This window comes from Podarcis melisellensis (assembly GCF_964234715.1).
Source record: "Podarcis melisellensis genome assembly, chromosome: 2".
Classification (NCBI taxonomy): Eukaryota; Metazoa; Chordata; class Lepidosauria; order Squamata; family Lacertidae; genus Podarcis; species Podarcis melisellensis.
In genome coordinates, this window is record NC_138529.1 from 34,171,484 (window position 1) to 34,193,726 (window position 22,243).

At 46.4% G+C, this 22,243-nt stretch overlaps 1 protein-coding gene across 1 annotated transcript; it reads right to left on the bottom strand.

The window, feature by feature from the left end:
- Positions 1 to 838: 838 nt before the first annotated feature.
- On the bottom strand, positions 839 to 20,318 carry TRIM47 (tripartite motif containing 47). Its single transcript, XM_081899708.1, has 6 exons — positions 19,440 to 20,318; positions 10,415 to 10,510; positions 9,387 to 9,617; positions 7,364 to 7,559; positions 4,750 to 4,824; positions 839 to 3,222 (listed from the first exon to the last, which is right to left on the bottom strand). Exons 1-6 carry the CDS (start codon positions 20,184 to 20,186, stop codon positions 2,597 to 2,599), a joined length of 1,971 nt encoding a protein of 656 aa, XP_081755834.1. The 5' UTR covers positions 20,187 to 20,318; the 3' UTR covers positions 839 to 2,596.
- Positions 20,319 to 22,243: the final 1,925 nt, after the last annotated feature.

The window sequence follows — 22,243 nt, forward strand, 5'->3', positions numbered from 1 at the left end:
CAGATATGGTATATTCTGCTTTTTAAATTGTGTTTACACCATCTCTACTGCATTTTTATTTGCTTGTTTTTTTTCTTATCACTTTACTTGACCTTGTTTTTGTTTTTTAATACTGATCTTTAATGCATTGTCACGTAAAAAAACCAGGATATAACCCGCCCAGAGTCCTAGGAAGGTCACGGGAGGTCATTACTTTCAGCGACAGTTTGTGTTAAGCTCACTGCCTTACAACTTGATCCTAAAACTTGCTTTGTGGCATTATCAACAGCTACACCATCAGCACTGTAGCTATGGGAAGTTGCTTGGCTATTGCAGTGAGATTATTCCAGTATCACAGGCAGCAGTCAAAACAAATGAGAAACTGGAGCGTGAAGATTTTTACTGCAAAACAATAATATTGCAGAGGCTGTATCCATTCCCATTTTTCATGGAAGGTGGAATCTATATAATGTGGATAATGAGGATTACTCTGGTTGGGTTACGTACCAGCTAAGCTTGCCTTTAGTGGAAATTTTGTAGTGCCACATGTTACAGTAATCACGAGTCTCTTACTATGATATTTTGTGGTAGAACTTAAAAACTGCAAGCCATTTTTATGAAACTAATCCAGATTATTTTCTTCAAAGAGGATGTACATGCTGCATGAATCAAATAAATAAAGCCCTCATTTTATTAAAAATAAATGCAGACACACGGGTGTGCAAACTTTATGGTGTATAGTTGGCTGCTGCTATCCACAAAGGTGTTATTATTTGCCCATAGTAAACTGGTATTGATTGAAAACATTGCAGAAAGTAAGCTCATTCATTTGAGGTTAGCAAAGAAAGACAAACCAGGATTATGTTTGCATATTCTTTAATGGCAACTAGATTCTTTTAAACTTTTTTCCTTATTATTTCCTCACACATGTTAGATTATACAACTGTGTATTATTAATAAAAATAATAAAACAAAGCAGAAAGGTTACCACCACCCAAAAACTGGGGTGAAAAACAAACAGCAGCACAGTATTACCTAAGGAAGCAAATATACTGGCTTTATTTTTTGCTCATGGAGTAACAATTAATACAGCCAATTTTGGTTCAGTGTGAAATTTCCTATTGTTCCAGTTTATCCCCAAAGTGTTTTTAAGAATACAGTAAGAATACAGAAATCACAACATGATCATTGTGGTATTCTTTCAATAACTAATTCCAATGGCAACAGGTGAGATTGTAAGGGCTGCATTTATAGGCATATCTACCAGGAAATATCTACCAGGAAGACTCTACCAGGAGTCTTGCTCAACTCAAGTCAGACTAACATATTTAGTATCTGGGTGAAAGATGAAAATGCCAAAACATATTTTTAATAATGCTGACCAATGATGGTTTGTGTGTGTGTGTTGCTATTGTGAGCAATTGCGCTGTAGTTATTTCCATTAGGGGAAGTAGAAAATAACTTTGGTGACCTCAACGTTTCTTACTGGTAGGCAGGAAGAACTGCATGAGCCCAGACAGCAGGGATAAGTGAACTCATACAATTAACCATCATGTTTCACCAAATTCATAATATTTTTCACCCTGTGTTCAGTATGTTGCCATTTATTTTGTAAAAGATCCACCCTTGGCAGATAGGCAACAAACTGAATAACTGGAAGAAAACTCTGGCAGAAAATAACCGTAATGCTGAGACCACAGGGCTAATAAAACACACAAGCATTTCAGCAATTCAGTTATTGTCAGGGAATCCATGAGGTAAATAATCATAATAATATTCAAATGGTAAAAATCAGTTCTGTCTCTGAACTAGCTAAGTTTTATTTTTCCATCCTTCCCAATTTATATGAAGAACTGTAATTATCTACTAAAATCAAGATATCCTAGAAACAGAAGAAAAGTAGGTCACCTGTTTCAACTCAACCACCAGCTCCCATCTTAAAGAACAGCAGTTTAAATCAGAAGTTAAGATTTGGCTCAGTGCCCACAGAAAAAATTGTAACTCCTCACAAGCTGGGCCAGAGGTGGGGAGCCTATGGCTCTCCAGCTGTTAGGGGACTCCAAATCCCAGCAACCCCTGTCAGTCTGGCCAATAGTTAGGGGTAATGGGACTTGTAGTCCAGCAACATTCCAGGTTCTTGACTCCTGTCTTAAAGTAACACTGATATTTTCCCCGCTGCCACCATCCCCCCAGTTAAGAGAGCAGGAAGAAGCCCTAGAACTGATGAGTACAGAATCAGGAAACTGTGCGTGTGTATGTGTTGTAAATATATTGGATTAATACAGAAAATAAAAGTTCAGACTAGAATCAACCCTCTCCAAATCCCCAAACAGCAGGTGAAAGGTAACAAGCTTGGTCTTCGAGTTTAAGCCCAGTGTGAATAAACTATAACTATTACTAAAAATCCAAGAGGTGGCAAGAGAGAGAAAAGACCAACATGGAAATGGCCCATTATCTTTAAAGGCACCAGTCAAATGACTCAAAAGGTAGCAGGGACAGACATATGGGCGAAGAGCCTAGTAACCCTGTATCATGGAAGTGACATGCTGTTCTAGGAAAGATCCTGTTTTAAATCTCTTTACCAGTTTCTTTCTTGCTCTACCACACATGGAACGAGTTACCGTCGCTTCAGCACCGAAACACAGTCTTTCTTGAGAGGCCCAAGCTGCATGTGGGCATCAACACTTTCAAGGAAGAAGGCCGGCTTGAGGTTGTGTGTAAACAGCGCCGGAAACTGGTGGTTGATCTTATTCTGGAAGGGGTCAAAATGACCCTTCTTGAAGCGAGCCACTTTGAACTGCTGCAGGCACGTCATCTTGGAATCCTTGACTCCAAAGAAGGTCAGCACCTTCTCAGAGTACTCTAAGTACACCCCAATCGTATGGAAGAAAGGCTGCTGTATCACGCAGTCAAAGCCGCCGAACCAGGCCACGTAGTTCTGCCCGTTCCACTGTAGGCAGCAGGAGTTCTCGTTCCTGCCCAGGCGGCCCCTGTCATAGGACTCCTGTGGGTTGTAATCTTCCGTGATGACGCCAATGCTCACCCAGCCGTCAATGATCTCCACTTCCCAGTAGTAGTTGCCTCGGTTCATTAAGTTCTCGCCCAGCACCTGCTCGCAGTTGACAAACCTGGTCGAGGTCTCGGGGTAGGCGATAGGGTTCAGCACCCGCTTGGCTCCCTTGGTCCCAAACAGCTGAAGGAATTTGTCGGCAGTATCGCTGTCCAAGTCGATGATGAAGGCAACTGTGTGAGGTGGGGGTGGGAGAAGGCGAGAAGAAGGCAGAGCAAGGAAGTCACACAGTATTAGTTATCTTGTCTTCTTGGACAACAAAACTGAAACATACCATCACTGAGGTTGGTGCCCCTCAGTAATCATTCAGACTCCTGAACTTATGCACCCTTGGCTTAGGAGTCTTGGGTAGGATCTAACGTTGTGTGAGTGATGCAATGGGACTTCCTCCTTCCTCTCTCTGCATCCCACCCCCCAAAATATGTTCCAAAGGGTCCCCTATCATGGTGGGGATTGCAGGGGAAAGGAGAAAAGGAGGGTGGCAACACAAGAACGGGCCTTCTCTGCAGTGGCTCCCCATCTGTAGAATGCTCTCCCCAGGGAAGTTTGCCTGGCACCTTCATTATACACCTTTAGGTGCCAGGCAAAAACGTTCCTTTTTAACCAGGCCTTTGATTGATCTGATTGACATCCTATGCTCTTTTAAAATGTGGCTCTTTGTGTGTGTGTGTGTGTGTGTGTGTGTGTGTTTAATTTCTTGTTGTTATTTTGATTATATATATTGTGGTTTTTATGTCGATCTTTTCTGCTGTTGCATGAGTGGAACAGCAGTGTTGGATACAACGACGTGTTCTAAAAACTCCACTGCTGCAACCAACATATATTCTACAAAAATTGTTGGGTTTTTCCTAACTATATTTAAATTTGCACATACCACTTGTGTGGCTTCAATTTAGCCCTATGGCAAACTTGGCTGGTTGCAGTTTTTTTAAAAAATAAAAATATTTACCCGCACCTTGTGTTTCTATGTTTTGGGAAGGTGAAATAGGGAAAGTGGGTGGCAAGATGGGGGTATGTAGAGTAATAGTCATTTAGAAGCAGAGAGTGGCAGAGCTATGGAATCAAGGAGCAAAGATGTACCGCACTCTGATTTCAGAGACCCCTTCTGTTTTCTATATTTTCAAGGTTTCTGGTTTCCTCCTCCATATAAATGCATTTTAAATACTGATAGTTCAGTTCACCAGATTTACTTAAAAAAAATAAAAATAAATTCCAGTTTCTAGTCCTCATGATATATATTTAACATAAATCTCTTTTTTATGCCACAGCCTTATTTTTTTTCCTTTCATGCAGTGATAGAACCGAATATGTGTTTTCCATCTCCTCCAATATGTGCCTCTTTATGACAGGAAAAGGAGGTGGTGTAGCTTTACAGGCATCATAGAATCATGAAGTTGAAAGGGACCACAAGGGTCATCTAGTCCAACGCCCTGCAATCCAGGAATCTTTTGCCCATGTGCTTAAGTCCCTGTATTTTCAGCTAAACCTAGCTAGGCCAGTAAGGACCAGTAACTGAGACACTGAAAGTTTTCTAAAAACAACACTCAAGCATTTTGTTTTCACTGGACTGCGCTCATAATTAACTTTGCGTGGGCTGACATTTCTGCTGTCTGCAACACGTCTGCCGTCTGCCAAACGTTACGCCATCAGCAAAGAAACAAAAGCCAAGGGAGACAAAACATACAATAAAATGGTCTTACATTTGAGAAAATAATCTCGGGACTCCAAACAGGCGGGGTTGCTGCTTTTTTCTGGAATCGGGGGCTCAATGGTCACTGTGAAGAGAGGAAATTGTCAAAAATTTACCTCAGCGACAAAGACAGCAAAAAAGGAAAAGGAAAAAACTAACCCATCACACAAGGAAAAGAGGCTTGTTCATTAGAAAGTATCCTAGCTGATCAGACGCAGGTGTACTATTCCATACAACCACCTTTAACCTTAATTTCATTTGTCATCAACAGGCCTGCTGGGATTAGATTCTTAAACCTATTAATCAGAAGAGGGAAATCCCACAGGATGTTATCCCAGAATCCAAGATCCTAACATGTCCTTGTGCTACTACAAAGCCAGCCAGCAGAGGGATCTGCTCATAACTGTGTTGTAGTTCTGTGCTCATCCAAAAAACACACATTTTACAGAGTTGCTGGACCCCAACATTTTCTTCTGGGTCTGCAAACCCTGATTCCCTCTCTACTCTCCTTCCTTCAGCCTCCCCACCAGCACATAGGGCTCTGTGTGGTGGTGCCCAGTTATCATAGAATCGTAGAGTTGCAAAGGACCCAAGGGTCATTTAGTCCAACCTCTTGCAATGCAGGAATCTCAGTAATAATAATAATAATAATAATAATAATAATAATAATAATAATATTTATACCCCGCCCTCCCCAGCCAGAGCCGGGCTCAGGGTGGCTAACACCAGTAAAATTATAGTAAAAACATAATAGGGGGGAAAACCCAATTTAAAATACAGGTTAAAATGCAGTTTAAAATGCAGCCTCATTTTAAAAGTAGCCCATAGATCAAAACCATACGGGGAGGGAAACATAAGGATCAGACTGAGTCCAAACCAAAGGCCAGGCGGAACAGCTCTGTCTTGCAGGCCCTGCGGAAAGATGTCAAGTCCCGCAGAACCCGTCTCTTGTGACAGAACGTTCCACCAAGTTGGGGCCAGTACTGAAAAGGCCCTGGCCCTAGTTGAGACCAATCTAACTACCTTGCGACTTGGGACCTCCAAAATGTTGCCATTTGTGGACCTTAAGTTCCTCCACGGGGCATACCAGCTAGAGCATCAATGGCAGATGGCCAGCCAACCTCTGCTGAAAAACCTCCAAGGAAGGAGAGTCCACAACTTCCAGAGGGAGACTGTTCCACTGTTCTCATGGATGTCTTGTTTGTGCCTCTGGCTGGGTCTTGTGGGGCTAGTGGCAGCACGCTGTGACCTGGAAGCAGTTAGTGCAAACTCCCTGGTAAGTATCTAGGAAGTACTCCTCCCTGAAACCTGGGGCATGTATGGGAGAGGGTGGGGAAGCCCTGAACAGAACAGAACAGAGCCAGTGCTAGGCTAGTAGTCACACATTGCAATAGTTTATTTAAGGAGCAGTTGAACTTGAGGACGAAGCCAGCAAGATCCACTCCAATTTTGGCAGAAGAGTGAGCTTCAAGCATATATCTCCCCTGTGTTCTGAAAGACAAGGCTCTGTTTCAAGAAAAAGCCACCTTGGACATCTTCCCCAAACCACTGCTGGCCACACCCGGTGATGTCTGTTTGTTGCCTTCTGATTTATTTGAGTCCTTATGGAAACCTCATAAAAAAAAACACAACCCCAAGTGGGAACACAGGGCGCAGAAACCCGACACCAATTTAAGAGAGTCTTGTTATTATGCAACTTCAAAACAGCTGCACCACTTGCAGTACTTTGAAATGGAGGCTGTAGTTTAAAACATCTTCTCCCTTTGAGGCTGGCATTTGACATTCATTTAGGCAGGTACAAATGCCAACATCAAGAGGAGACTTGGAGATGTCAAACAGAGAGGGGGAACCCGGCCCTCCAAACGATGCTGCACTCCAGCCCCCATCGGTTCCAACCACCATGGCCAGAGATGATGGCGATAAAGTCCAACAACATCTGGAGAGCGGCAAGTTCCCACTTCCATGATGTAAATGGTGCCTAGTGGGTTCTAATGCCCCAAAGTGTTTACTGCATGTTAAAAGTAGCAAAAGCCTACAAGCAAAATTCAACATGTGAATGGAAGCAAGTGTCCTGAATTTGCATAAGGCTGGGTACCCCAGCTGCATTTCAAGCTTTGAGAACAGACTGGGAAAAGGAGCGTCTCCACCCCCATTGTTCTACCTGGACACTGAGGTCCAGCCCCGAGGGCCTTCTGGTGGTTCCCTCACTGCGAGAAGTGAGGTTACAGGGAACCAGGCAGAGGGCCTTCTCGGTAGTGGCACCCACTCTGTGGAACACCCTCCCACCAGATGTCAAAGAGAACAACAACTACCAGACTTTTAGAAGACATCTGAAGGCAGCCCTGTTTAGGGAAGCTTTTAATGTTTGATGCAAAGGAAGCAATGTGCATTCTTGTTGCTGATACTTCCAAGCCCAGTCCCTGTTCACAGAGACTTCCAGAGCTCCTAGATACTTAAGAGCTACAGGGAAGCGGTGGATTCTAGCACTTGCTGGGCACTAATAATCTCTGCAGAAACCACATGGTAGCTATCAGAGTCAGCAAAGAATTCCGTAATCAAAACACTGCAGAATGCATAGCGCTCTACATGGAATGCAAGGACAGGATATTCCGTCTGCTACAGACCTTCTGGCATGCCATAAAGAATGGGCCCTTCGTCTCCATTCCCTGAGAGCTGGTCCCACTGGTTCTTGCAAATGTTCACTAGCATTTCCTTCACAGCGAGCACGGCCTGGCTGGATTTGATGAAGCTCAGCTCTTTGGGGAAGCTTGCCCATGAGAAGTTTTTCTCTTCGGTGGCTATTTTCAGTGCTTGGAACTCCTGTGCCAAAAAAAGAAAGAAAGAAAAGGGGGTGATATACAGCAATTGACTGATGGGAGGACTCATTCCACAGAGCCACCTCTATGGCTGCTGTTCGTGACATGGAAACAAACATACCAGAGGGAGGGAGGGGGTCAGAGAGAAAGAGCAGCTACACTGGCAGGAGATGTTGGCATGCTGCTCTGTTCCAAATGTGGATCCAGGAACATAGAGCTCAGCAGAGCTTCCTCCCTATAAGGTCCGTTTACCCAGGGCCCCTACACAGTGGATGAGGGCATATTTCCCAGCAGAGATCCAGATAGGACTGAGCACTGCGATTGCATACTAGCCTTCTTCAACCTGGTGCCCACCAGACGTTGCTAGACTACAGCTCCCATCAGCCCCAGCAAGGATGGCCAATGGTCATGGATGATGTGAGTTGTTGTACAACAACATCTGAAAGGCATCAGATTGGGGAAGGCTGTTGTAAATGAATGAATGCCCTACAAATTGTGGGGCCTGGTAAAAGAGACAAATGTCCATTGTGTCCTACCTGCTTAGGGAAGCTTTTAATGTTTGATGCATTACTGTATTTTAATATTTGGTTGGGGAGGCCCAGCCAGATGGGTGGGGTATAAATTTATTATTATTATTATTATTATTATTATTATTATTATTATTATTATTATTCCTTCCTGTCCCTGTAGCGTACAAGCATGTCCACCTTCCAATACAAAAAATCACCAGTCTGGAGCCAGAAAAAGCAGCAGCATCTGCCCATAAAAAAATTATGGACAAGCTGAATCAGACTCTCCACTTGCGGCTCGCTAGAGAGGACAGCACGTCTCCACAAATCCTCCCCTTTTCTACTGTTTCCAGAGAGGGGAAATCCATGCCATACATTGAAAGCACATTACTTTCTGTAAAATAATCCTGGTCCGACTGCACTCGCTACCAATTCAAAGTGCTGGTTCTGACCTATAAAGCATTAAATGGCTCAGGACCGCAATACCTCAAGGACTGCCTCTTTCCATATGAACCTACCTGCACCCTGAGATCATCTTCTGAGGCCCTCCTTTGTGTGCCTCCTCCTCGAGAGGTCCGGAGGATGGCAACATGAGAACGGGCCTTCTGCAGTGGCTCCAATGCTCTCCCCAGGGAAGTTCGCCTGGCGCCTTCACTATACACCTTTAGGCACCAGGCAAAAATGTTCCTTTTTAACCAGGCCTTTGGTTGATCCGATTTATATCATATGCCCTTTTAAAAGGTGGGTTTTTGGAGGGCAGGTTATTGGGTTGTTGTTTTTATTTTGATTACAGTGGTACCGCGGGTTAAGAAATTAATTCATTCTGGAGGTCTGTTCTTAACCAGAAACTGTTCTTAACCTGAGGTACCACTTTAGCTAATGGGGCCTCCCACTGCCACCACGCCACCTCCACACAATTTCTGTTCTCATCCTGAAGCAAAGTTCTTAACCTGAGGTGCTATTTCTGGGTTATCGGAGTCTGTAACCTGAAGCATCAGTAGCCTGAGCATCTGTAACCTGTGGTACCACTGTATATATTTTGTGGTTTTGTGTTCTGGTTTTGTTCTGTGAGATGTCCGGGTATAGGGTGGTATATAAATTTCAATAAAGAAGAAGAAATAAAATTGTAGTTTGTTCAGGGCTTTGGGAACTGTAGTTCTGTGAGAGGAAACTACAGTTCCCAGGATTCATTTGTGGAAAGTCATGTGCTTCCGATGTATGTTAGATGTGCTTTCGATGTATGGTGTGGATCTGCCCAGAGGCAAGGAATGAAGTGCTTTTAGGGGTGACTCTCTACTAGAATAACACTCAGGGGCACAGACCTGCAGGAAAGAGATGGTGTCTGTGCTGGGAACCTTCTCCAGATTCCGCTTGTGTTCAGTCAGTGTGTCACGCCTCTCTTCCTTCTGCCGCAGCTCCTCCGCTGCCCCAGTCAGCATTGCTCTTTCCCCATCTTCGATGAAGCCAAGGACTTCCTTCTGAAAGGCTGCAAGGACTCTGGCCGTCTCGGCAAAGAGTTTGCTGACCTTTTCCTTCTCTTTCTGAGCAGTGCCCTAAACACAACAGAGATAGCTTTATACCAATTATCATTCATGTAGATTACATATATTTTCACCCCCCCAAAACAACAACAACACATGCACACATCCAGATCCTCCTTTTAAAGTTGGCCAGGTGGGGGAGGGCAGAAGCAATCAAATCTTCTTCAAGATCTGATTGTTTAAAAAGATCTACTTTAAGCCAGACTAGGCATGATGCTTGAATTCGACATTAGGAAACATGTCTGGATTATTCCATTTTAAAGCCCTCCAATTTTTATCAGGACCACGACATGTAAAGAGGCAAACTTTAGGGAAAAGGTTCCCACTGCTGCCAAATTCACTAAGCCACTATATGCTTTTCTGTCTTTTATCTGAGTGCCAGAAATGAGGGTATCTCTGCAAGTGGAAATGTAGCATGTAATGGAAATGGCTACCTTGGACATGCCACTTTCTTATCGGAATGGAGTTTCCCCCAGTCTGATGGAACGTTGAAAAATGTGATCCTCCACCTGCAGTCTGAAGTGGAACAGTCTAGGAAAAGCACCATGTGATCCAGTTCTCAGGAAGCTTGTATATCTTTGCTTACATGTTATCTTTAATTAAACCTCCCAACACTGCAGCAGAATTGGATCAGAATCAGTGGATGAACCACCTCTTGATACCCAGGCCGAGAGACAGCCCAAACCCCTGATCCCCTTGGCACCAGGAGACAATGACATAGAAATATATGAAAAGAACAGGGCACAGTGTGTGTGTGAGATCAACATCCAGTTTTTCTTCTGGGATGAAATAGACTGAAGCCATCTTACTTTGATGAGGTCCACAGTCCTCCTTGTCTGCGCAATAGTGACTCCAAGTTCATCCAACTGATTCTCAACGCTGTTCAGGATTTTGGGTCTTTGGGCCTTTTGGAGAAAGGGAATATCAGAATGTCACCTCGCATTGACAGAAAATAGTACATTTCTCTTCCAGTCCTCATGGCTGTAGAGAAATATTCACCGTTTAATCTATTTCTGAAAAGCAAGAATGGGGAACTGTGGCCCTCCAGATTTTGTTGGACTCCCAATTTCCATAAGTCCTGGCCAAGCTAGCTGTGCCTGATGAAAGTTGGGAGTCCAGCAACATTTGGAGATCCAAGAATTCCCCACCACCACTCTAAAGATTAAAAAGGACAAGTTCTTTGAAGGTGGTAGTGATGAGACTTCACTTTCCACTGTGCCTGATTGCCCTTGCTCCCCAAAACCCTTATATTCCCTCCTGTCCATTCATTCTGCATAACGTATTGCCCTTATTGTCTCTCCTGCCTATTATATATTTGTTCTTGACAAAGGCTCCGCTAGCCCATAAATCTAAGCCACAGTTTGTTCAACAAACCATGAGTTAGCCAGGATGACACACCACATCTTATTTCTCCATCATTTCTCCTTTAAAGCCCTAAATGGCCTTGGCCTTGTATACCTGAAGGAGCATCTCCACCCCCATCATTCAGCCCAGACACTGAGGTCCAGCACCGAGGGCCTTCTGGTGATTCCCTCACTGCAAGAGGAACCAGGCAGAGGGCGCTCTCGGTAGTGGCACCTGCCCTGTGGAACGCCCTCCCATCAGATGTCAAGGAGAGGATGATGATGATTAGTTTTGTTTTCCAGCTCTTCTTTTCTCATGCCTTTGTAACCTGGTAAACATCTAGGGTGGAGTAACCAAACAAGCCATGATTGAAGAAGGGTGCTGGGTTCACATACTACACACCAAGCCATAGCTAAACCAGTGCTTTTGTGTGTGTGTGTGTGTGTGTGTGTGTGTGTGTGTGTGTGTGTGTGATAGTACTCACAGGTACTGAATACTGTTATATATTTTTTGTGACTCATGGCAGCCATTTTGTGCTGGCACCAATGGCACTTTTATCAAGATATGAGTACCAGGACCTTGTTTTTTATTTTTTAAAAAAAACACTGACTAAAACAAAGGTTCATAAGTCAACAATAAAACACAGTTTGTTGTCAGTGAAGAAATAACAGTTAAATGGCTAGGCAGGTCTCTCACACAATGCTAATAATGTTTTTGATTAATCCATGGCTTAGTGTTATGTGTGAATGAGGCCAAAGTAATCTAAACTGAAACAAACCATTCCCCTGATGATCTATCAAATGTTGACCCCGAACATGAGTTGGTTTGTGTTTGGAAACATTATTGTAATATATTATGTGCGTGTGTCTGGTTTTTGTTTTTATTTGCAAAAGCAACAGTCTTTTGTCTACTTTTAAAGACCTGTAAAGGAAGCGGTCTTCCCAACTGTCTGACATTTGAATTTTGACTGGAAACGTGCCCAATTCTGGAAAGCTAAAAAGAGCAAAGTGCTACTGTCATGTGGCTCCAAACTCCATTTAAACAATGTGCTGGAGTGAGATAAAGACCAGACTGAGAGGGTTGCAATGAAAGGAACAATCGTAGCTCTATCAGAGAAAGCAAGAGCCACAGCCCAAATTGCATCAACACCCTCACCCGGACCAGAAAGCAAGGAAATTAAAGTGCCACGGGGAGGGCTTATCTGGTGAAGCCATAATAACCCATTGATCTCTTTAAGCAGACCCAGGGAGAGGGAAGGAAAGGGATGTAGCCAAGATGATTTAACAAAAAAATGGCATTATTTTTTCCGGTCATAAAAGCTGCTTCTTTTCCAAAAGCAGGGAATACTTGTTCCTTAGTCATATGTGCTATTTTATATAAACATACAGAACATAAAATTGCTAGCATTAAACGGAACTAGCATCAATAGCCATGATCAATTTGATGTGACACTGGCCAATAAGGTAAAAATTGTATTTCGTTTGGGGCATACACAGCACCAATCTGTCTATGCTGTGTGCTAGTTAGGGTACTGTTAAAGGACCAGGGTTCGAATCCCCTCTTAGCCCCTAAACTAACTGCCCAACCTACTTTTCTCACGAAGATAAAATAGAGGCGGGGGCGGGAAGAACAATATACCCTTCCTCGAGGTGGAATATAAATGCAGCAATGAGAATGATTAAGTGCGTTCTGACTAACATACATGTGCATGTGCTCACACATGCAAGGAATTATTTTTTTTCAGGTGTTCCGCCATGAAAATAAATAAAACTTGCTTAAGCCATCCCAGGCATGGCAGTCCTTGACAGCAAGCCAAACCCTATCTATTTTTGCCACACAGGAAAATCTCTGCCTCCTCCCTTCCACCAGGAGAGATAACATTTTATTCCAGGCAAAGGGGGAGGTAATTAACAGACGGGTTCCCTTCTGTTCATCAGCTACAGACTTGCTCTGGCTCCATAACAGAACTGGGGTCAATTTATGGTTGCCTGGCAGCAGGAGAGAACTTCACTGCCTGGAATTCTGACTTCATACCAGCTCCAAACAATTGGTCCTTCAAGCCTAGTAGTGGCTATCCGATTGGCAGCCGTTCTCTGGGATCTTGTGCCAAAGTTTTTCCTGGCCCTGTTACCCAGGAATGCCTTTCAGTTGGAAATGCTGCCAAAGACTGAACCAGAGGCCTTTTGTACGCAAAGAGGGTGCTCCCCCCACTGAACCATGGGACTGTCCAGTGGAGTCAGGTCCATTAAGGGAAAGGAGAACTGCCCACCACCCTCGGCCTGCTCTCTGCCAGGCCCACCTGCCTGCATCCTTCTTACAGCCAGTTCAGGGGGCAGCACAACTTGCCAGCTTCCTTCTCCTTAGTCTCACAGTGTTGCCCTTGTCCACCTCAGCAGGGAAGAGGATGGGGACAAATCTAGACTTAGTTGGCTCTGCCAATCATTGGCTCTATCTACTGCTGGGTTCCCAATAGGTCCCAGCTGCCACTGGGACCCTTTCTAAAATGTTTTGCTCCAAGTTTATAGGCAATATATCAGATGGCCTTTTCAACCCCTTTAATAAACTCTGTCCTGATTAACTTGATTCCTCCATTGTTACCATGCTATGAGGTTCCTTCCCATGACATGATATATGCTTTAGAGACTGTCCCTATACAGTGGTACCTTGGGTTATAGATGCCTCAGGTTACAGACTCCGCTAACCCAGAAATAGCACCTTGGGTTAAGAACTTTGCTTCAGGATGAGAACAGAAATTGTGCGGTGGCGATAGCAGGAGGCCCCATTAGCTAAAGTGGTACCTCAGGTTAAGAACAGTTTCAGGTTAAGAATGGACCTCCAGAACGAATTAAGTTCTTAATCTGAGGTACCACTGTACACCCCACTTCTGTGCCTCTACGACAGCAATGTGGAAGTGGTGCTCCTCCAGTTGCTGTGAGATTCCAACTCCCACCAACCCCTAGCCAGCATACCCAGTGGTCAGGGATGATGGGAGCTGTAGTACAATGAACAGCTACTGCTTCCCCATCCATGTTCTAAAAGTGACCACCTGGCGCCCATTTAGGGAGTTTGCACCTATACTTTGAAAGCCACAGCTGTCCTGCCTGTGGCTGCTGTAGCTTCAATCCCTTTTTCAGGCCTCATGCTACATACCAGAGGTACTGGAACAGACTGCAGTATCAGAGTCCTTCCCACACTAATGAACAGAAAGCAACATTCTCCAAGTAGGCCTTTTCGGGTGTGATCATAGCATCAGTTATGGTACATTACATGGCATTACACCCAGAGGGCTACATCTCCCCTCTGGGTGACCTTTCAGGGGTCACATGCTGATGGTAAGCCTTGTCAGATGCCAAAGTAGGAAGAGCAATAAACATGAATTTTAGCTTTGTGCGCCTCTTTCTCTTCTGCTCCTCAATCCAGACAAGAGTTCAAGGACCCATTCCAGCCAGGCTGAGCAGGGAGGGGGTGTGGCTTGAAGAGAGTCCTGAGGGCCAGATAAAGAGGTTTGAGGGACCCCATTCAACCTCCAGGCCTGAGGCTCCCAATCGCTGGTTTAAAGCATGTTAACAACAGCCAGTGCTTTGTCTAACTTTTTATGTACTCCCTTCAGAGATCAGGAAAACATAGAGCTCCAAATGCTACTGGACTCCAACTCTCATCATTTCTGAATGCGGCTGGTGGGAGTTGGGAGTCCGAGAACATGAGGGGTACAAGGTTCCCCACGTCCGGCTTAAAGTAATGGGTCACAAGAGTAGTGTGAACACTGAGGGAAATATTTTCCTGGGCATCCTGGGGTACGAGTAGTGATGTTAAATTCTCAAGAATAATCTTTTGGAGAATACAGTGGTACCTCAGGTTACATACGCTTCAGGTTACATACCCTTCAGGTTACAGACTCCGCTAACCCAGAAATAGTACCTCAGGTTAAGAACTTTGCTTCAGGATGAGAACAGAAATCGTGCGGAGGCCCCATTAGCTAAAGTGGTGCTTCAGGGTAAGAACAGTTTCAGGTTAAGAACGACCTCCAGAACGAATTAAGTACTTAACCTGAGGTACCACTGTATTCTCGAGAATATTCTCTGGAGAATATTCTCCCCTCACATCAGTAGGTTTGGGGCATCTCAATTGGCCTTGTGACTAGAGAAACAATGGCATCGCAATGCAATGGGAACTTGCCTGCTCTGTGTGGTCCCTTGAGGATTCCCATTTGCGGAAGCATCCTCCGCCCTTAAATGCTCCACTTAAGAATAATAACCTTGAAACGAAGTTGTTTTAGGGAGTTGTAAAGTACTGCTTGCAGCAAACCTTTCCAAGTTTAGCCATCTCTCCCAAAGAGAACACAGAGATGGGGTTTCCCAACTAACCCGGTGCTTTAGGATGAGCTAAACCGAAACTGACAGCTCAATTAAAAACTAGCAAGTGAAAATCTAGGAGATGAGTCAGCGTCAACTGGGAAGGGGAGCGATGGAAAAAATGCCCCGTCTCAACGCAACACAAAGGGCTAACGGAGCAAGGAGCGGAACCTGGGAGACGAGCCAAGTGAAATAAAGAAGCCAGTCTGAGCCACTGTGGGAAAGAGAGGCAAAGGGAAGAAATGAGTCCCTGGTGCAACTGCACAGCAGCCAAAGACTGTCAGAACAGAAACTGGTTGGGCCCAGTTAACAGGCACACAGGATTAATCACACCCTCCTCCCACGCAACTTTTGTTTTAGCCTCCTCCCCAAACCCAAAAGCAACAAATTGTTTGCATGTGTGTAATCTGGCAGGCCAGGCTGAAGTTCAGCTAAATGGTTGTCTTTGCATTAGGAACATCTCATTGAGGGTTTGGGAAACACAGGCCCCCTACCCCACCCACTTTCACTGGAAAGCTCTCTAGGCGTTGGCTGAGCACAGAACAGCCCCAGAAGCAGAGATGTGGGTGTGGGTGTGTGACTGTACCCCACCCATAAAATCATAAATCCAGACACCTTCTTCCAGACCTCTAGACAACTCTAAGGCTGCACTCCTAACTACGTTGACTCTGAAGTAAGCCCTACTGAACTCAGTGTGGCTTACTCCCAAATAACTGGGATTAGGAAAGCCCAATTAAATAAAAACCTCTATGGTCTAGGAATTTCAGAACATTGCAATTTTAATAGGAAATGTTCTTCCCTGATCAATTATCTACAATCCCTACCTCACAACCCCTTCTAGATTCTCGGGCTCTAAGCACTTAATCATGACAACAGCCAGCTTCCCAAATCCTTACCAAATGCTCTCCTTTCTGGGTCCTGGCTGCACGCAGCTTTCGCCTGTCTGTCTTGGTAGCTCTTGGCAAAGCCCATCCCCACAAGCCCCAAAAGACTAGTTGCAGAATATTGCATAGCTTCAGAGGAGCTGAGTTCACACAGGCATGTACCTCACATGACGTATCAGCATTCGGGGACTCGCAGCTCCATGGAAAATTACAGAACATCCCAGCTGCACAATCAGAAGTGCAGCAATGGATGCGACTGTCCTAGATGCTGTCAGATGGTTGCTATGTTGGTTAGTCCCCTTTCCATTATGAATCGGTTTTGAAGCAGGTTAAAAAGCAGGTGCAGCACATCTACATATGCACTCTTACAATGCAATTCAATTGATGCCCGAAGCAAAGTAAGTGCAATTGAATTCAGTGGGACTCCTTCCAGGTAACAATGATGGAGAACCTCAGGCTGGGGGTTGGGGGCTCATATGTGGTCCTTTCTATCTGGCCCTATCTCCCCCTCCTGAGACACACACCCCATTGACAGCTTTGAACTCTCCTGGAGTGTTTTTGCCTGGGTGGAAGGCAATTCCTTTAACTCAAATTCTGATTCGTGCTTGCCTAGGCAAAGAACAGAGGGGGAATGTGGGAGCATGCAGATTTCCCATTTACTGCTATGCTTATTTTGCCTCTGGCCCCACATACTTTGTGCCCCCCCAAGGATGCCCAAAAGGCATTGTGTAGCCTTTGACTGAAAAAGGTTTCCCTTCCTCAATGTGAAGGATTGCAGTTGCAAACGCCTTTCCAAACTTTTAAAGTGCAAAGTTTCTGTTGGAAAAATTGACTAGATCAAAAACTGGTTTAGTCAATCAAACCAGTTCATTTATCAGCATGGCCGCAGTTAGGAAGAACATCTGTGGTCCGCCAGATGTTGTTTGACTCCAACTCCCATCGACCACAGTGAGCATGGCCAGTGCTCAGGAATGATGGGGGTTTGAATGACTTCTGGAATGTCACAGGTTCCCCATCCCTGCCCTAAAGCATAGCTCCCCTATCAATCATTATACTGGCAGAGGGGTCCAGTTACCAATTTGGATCAGGGCTAACGCCGCAGTATGCTGCACTCCACCCTGTTCATTTGCAGTGTTCTCTGTCTGCACAGCCAACATCTGATCAAGTCATCAGCCTTCCAACTCTGCCTCGACAAGACTGCTACAACCTAAAAGCTTCCTGTCCAAATTGCCATCACTTTGGGATCCGCTGTGCAAAAATTTGTTCCAATGCTTCTTGCACTTACAGCCATGGCAGGGGAGACATAATTAAGTCAGAAACCTGAACTTAAAACATGTCATGTACAGTGGTACCTCAGGTTACATACGCTTCAGGTTACAGACTCCAGAAATAGTGCTTCAGGTTAAGAACTTTGCTTCAGGATGAGAACAGAAATTGTGCTCTGGCAGCACGGCAGCAGCAGGAGACCCCATTAGCTAAAGTGGTGCTTCAGGTTAAGAACAGTTTCAGGTTAAGTACGGACCTCCGGAACGAATTAAGTACTTAACCCAAGGTACCACTGTATACCTGAAACCATCCTAAAACACCCTAAGTAGTAGCAGTGTCCATAGAACACATACTCCAGGTACCCACACCCTCCTCCAGATCAACAACCTAGCCTTACAGATTCCTCAGCAATGCCATTCCAAGGATTCCCCAGATAGGGCTGTGCCACTTCAACCCAGGTCTCCTCCTCCTCCACAAGGATTGCTCCATTCTCCTGCCAAGCTAGCTCTACAGATAACTTTTCCAGCGCATCTTACCCTGTTCTTTCCCTTTCTGAACCAATTTCCCAATAAGCCTTAATCTTGTTCCACAGCCTCCGCCATTCCACTCATATGAACATAGGATTATATGGCTGCCCAGAGATGTTCTGCTGCCCATGGCAGAACAGCAACCCTCCCTCTCCCAGAGTCGCAAGATAAGATAAGTAGTAACCAAGAGCTGGCCACATCATTTTGGTACCTGAGGCACGAACTCCCACAAGTAGAAATACAATAGCAGTACTAATAACCTCAAATGTAACAATCTGTTGACAAAAATCAGCCACCCAAGGCAGCTGCCCCACTCGGCCTAATGGTAGGGCCAGCTTAGCTGCCTTGTACTGAGTCAGTCTTCTGGTCCATCTGGCCCAGTGCTGTCTACTGGCACCAGCTGCTCAGCATCTCAAGGCATAAATTGTTCCTCAGCTGAGCTACTTATTATTCTTTTCCCTGGAGATTCCAGGGGTTAAACCCCTGCCTACAATGTTTGCACACTTCCACCAAGCTACGGGCACCAGGCAGTGACTGGTCTAAGCAGGTCACCGAGTGTGCGTCCTGGCTGAGTGAGTATCTGAAACCTGGTCTCCCAAATTGAACAGTCTAACATGTTCTCCCACTCTACTGTTAATGTATCCCCTTTGCAGATGGTTCTGTGTCTTATTTAACTTCAAATTGTAGTAAGCCAGCCCTTCTGTGTTTGGTGGTGGTGGGGATCTCCTACATACTCTGTTGAGTTGGACCCTAAACCATTGCCCCCAGGTCCTGCACTGACAGCACTGCTCTGCCTTCCTAACCCCAGAGAGTAACTACACACTGCTTCAAATTCTGAAAGCTTACAGGGAAGGGTCTTTCAACAAGCTCACACTCCTTCAAAGAAAGTAAGTTCCAGGAATGTGTTTCTGAGCAGACACAGACCCTTGTGCCAACTCTTAGGAAATAGGCTACCTGCTTTTCAGATAACTTGGGGCACCTGACAAACTGCTGTCCCATCCTTCTAGATTCAGGTAGGTAGCCGTGTTGGTCTGACGAAGTCGAAATAAATAAAAAAAATGTCCAGTAGCACCAAAGAGACAAACTAAGTTTATTCTGGGTATAAGCTTTCGTGTGCATGCACACTTCTTCAGATACACACGTCTCTAAGGTGCTACTGGACAATTTTTTATTTATGCCGTCCCATCCAACAGGGACCTGCCAGCCAGTCACTTTGCAGCGGCCTCAGGCAGCTTCTCCCAACCCGCCCCTAGCGAGGCTCCTAAATTTAACACGTCGAGGAACAGCAGCAGTGGTCGACAGCCACCCACCCTCCCCTCTTCCAGTTGGAACTGGTGAGCGAAGCTTGCAGGAATCTCCGCGCACTGCTGCCTTGGGTAGGGGAGCGTCCCCGCCCTCCGCGTCCCTGGAGCGAGGCTGCACAAAGGACCCCCTTTGTGCCTGGACGGCCGTGCTACCCACCTCCACGTGCTCCCGCTCCACCTCCACCGCCACCACTTCATGGCCCCGGTGCTCTTGGGCCCTGCACAGCTGGCAGATGCAGCTGCGGTCCGTCCGGCAGAAGCTCTCCAGGGGCTTGAGGTGCAGCTTGCAGAGGCTTTCCTCGATGTGCCGCAAGGGCGGCACCAGCCGGTGGCCTTGGAAAGCGGGGCTTTTGAGATGAGGCTGCAGGTGCGGCGAGCAGAAGGACGCCAGGCACACCAGGCACGACTGCGCCGCTCGGGCGCGCTCGCCGTCGGTGCAGAAGTCGCACAGCACCTCTTCGGGCGGCGCGTCCTCCGACGGCGCGCAAGAGTCGCCGGGCACGCACGGCTCCGGCGGCTTGTCGGGGGCCATGGCCAGCCCCGGGCTGCTCGGGGCGGGTTGCCGGAGCTGCAGCAGCTCGGCCAGGGTGTGGTTCTTCCGGAGCTGGAGGTCGGCCGGGAAAGGCTCCTGGCAGAGCGGGCAGCGGGAACTGCTTGGCGCGCCGCTTCCCGCCGCGACGGCCCCCGGGTGGTGCCTGTGCGCCCCGAGGCAGCTCAGGCAGAAGTTGTGGCCGCAAGGGGTGGTGACCGGGTCCTTGAGGGCGTCGAGGCAGATGGGGCAGCTGAAAGGGCCTTCCTGGAGATGGGAGACTGGGCTGATGGGGCCGGAGCCCGCATCCATGCTGCTCGACTCCACCGAGAGGGAGGCGAAGAGAGCGCGCCTGGGCTGCTCCCTTTCCCACATCCAGGGCGCGGGAGAGCCAACTCCGCCCACCAGGAACGCGTGTCACCGGCGGGCAGCTCCGGCCAGCCCCACAGCGGAGATTGCCGAGTCCAGCCTCCCGTTTAAGGGGGCAGCGTGCGCGTTCCTCCTAGAGGCGCGGCCCCTCCACCGCTCCCACAAAGGTGCGAAGCGGAGGTGAACCCGGCCCTTCATCCAAGCACGCCGAAATCCCACCAAGAAAGGACAGGGGCTTGGCCCCAGTTCTTCCTTCGGCGCACCGGCAGGGAGACACATTAATAAAGGCTTTTCTTTTTCCTTTTCCTTTTTGTCCTGGTGTGAATGTCAGGAGCAAACGATCGTGTGAATGCTCCTTGTTGCGTGTTTGGGGAAGAGCGAGGAACGAAGTTGGGTAAGACAAGTCTTTCATTGAATCCCTGTCGGTGGAACTCTGACCCGGACCCCGGAACATAAAGGGGGCATGTAGCTAATTGTGGTGGGATGCTGTGGCCCTTTTAAGACACTGTCACTACATTGTTTATGGCGGGGGGGGGGGGGGTTATGGTCTGCCAGGTGTTGTTGGACTTCCAAACTCCAGGCAGCATGGTCAATGGTGAGAGTTGTAGTTCAACAAGCCTGGAAAGCCACAGGTTCCCGCTGCCGGATTTATGGTGTCGTAGAAGTGATGCACGATACGAAGCGTGCTTTCTCTGAAGTAAAACCCAACGAGTTTAATGAACGAGGCTTACGCTCTAAACTTTATAGCATACTTAGGCTTGCAGGCAGCCTTATATAAGTTGTGACAGAATCACTAGATCTCGGAAATCTCTCCTATCCGGTACGCTCTAAAGATCTTATTCACAAATACAGCGGTGGGGGGGGGTGTTTGGATGATTATTGCCCTGCAATTTTTTTAGTTCGTTTTAATTTCCCCTGGTAATCAGGAATGAATTTCGGGGGGGGGGCGCTCGGAATTATGAATCTCCCATACAAGCTGAGCGAGCCTAAACATGTTTACTCAGAAGTAAGCACTGCAGCTATCATAGGGAATACCATCCTTTCATATGTGCTTGCTTTCATATGTTTGCTAACTTGGAGACTGAGCAGATTTTCAACGATAAATAGGTGTTGTGACCTAGACAGCTACAATTTTGTTTGCCTAGGATAGGGTCAGGGAAAGGGACAGAAACACACATAGATTAGAGAGAGCGCACCTAGCAAATTCAGTGTTCAGATTGTTTGGAATGGAACTGGAAGTAAAATGGCCAGTATCAAAATTCTCTTATTTAAATCAATAGCATAGCTGCTTTTGGGATACAGTGCACGGTTCTGCCCACCCTTCTCCAAAAATTCATTGGCATGAAAAAAGGGGGGAGATAAAGCTATTAGTGGACCTTCCCTAATTTGGACAAAAGGCAACAAAGAAGGGGCATGATAGTGGCTTATAGATATATTAATAGGATGAGCGAGATAGAGGGGGGTGGAGAGATAACCCTCCCCTCCCCCGATATTAGAAATTGAGGGCAACGAAGCACATTAAAGTGCAAGTAGATACCGGTAAATAGGTACCGCTCCAGCGGGAAGGTAAACGGCATTTCCGTGCGCTGCTCTGCTTCACCAGAAGTGGCTTAATCATGCTGGCCACATGACCTGGAAGCTGTACACCAGCTCCCTCGGCCAGTAAAGCAAGGTGAGTGCCGCAATCCCAGAGTCGTTCACGACTGGACCTAATGGTCAGGGGTCCCTTTCCCTTTAATGAAAGGGAAGTACTGTGTTTCCCGTCTGCTGTCACAGGCAGCATACTTCCAAATACCAGCTTCTGGGAATCACAGGTGGGCAGTGTTGCACTCAAGTCCAGCTTGGATTCTTACCTCAGGCTTCTGATTGGCCACTGTGAGAACAGGTTGTTGGACAAGATGAGCCATTAGCCTGACCCAGCAGGCTGTTCTTCCATCCTTATTTCAGAGAACGGACGGTGATGGCCAGTAACAGTTTGGAAAACACAAATTCAGAGATGATAGGTCTATCAATGGCTATCGGTCACTGTGGAACTTTGAAGCCCAGTAGTCATACGCCTCTGA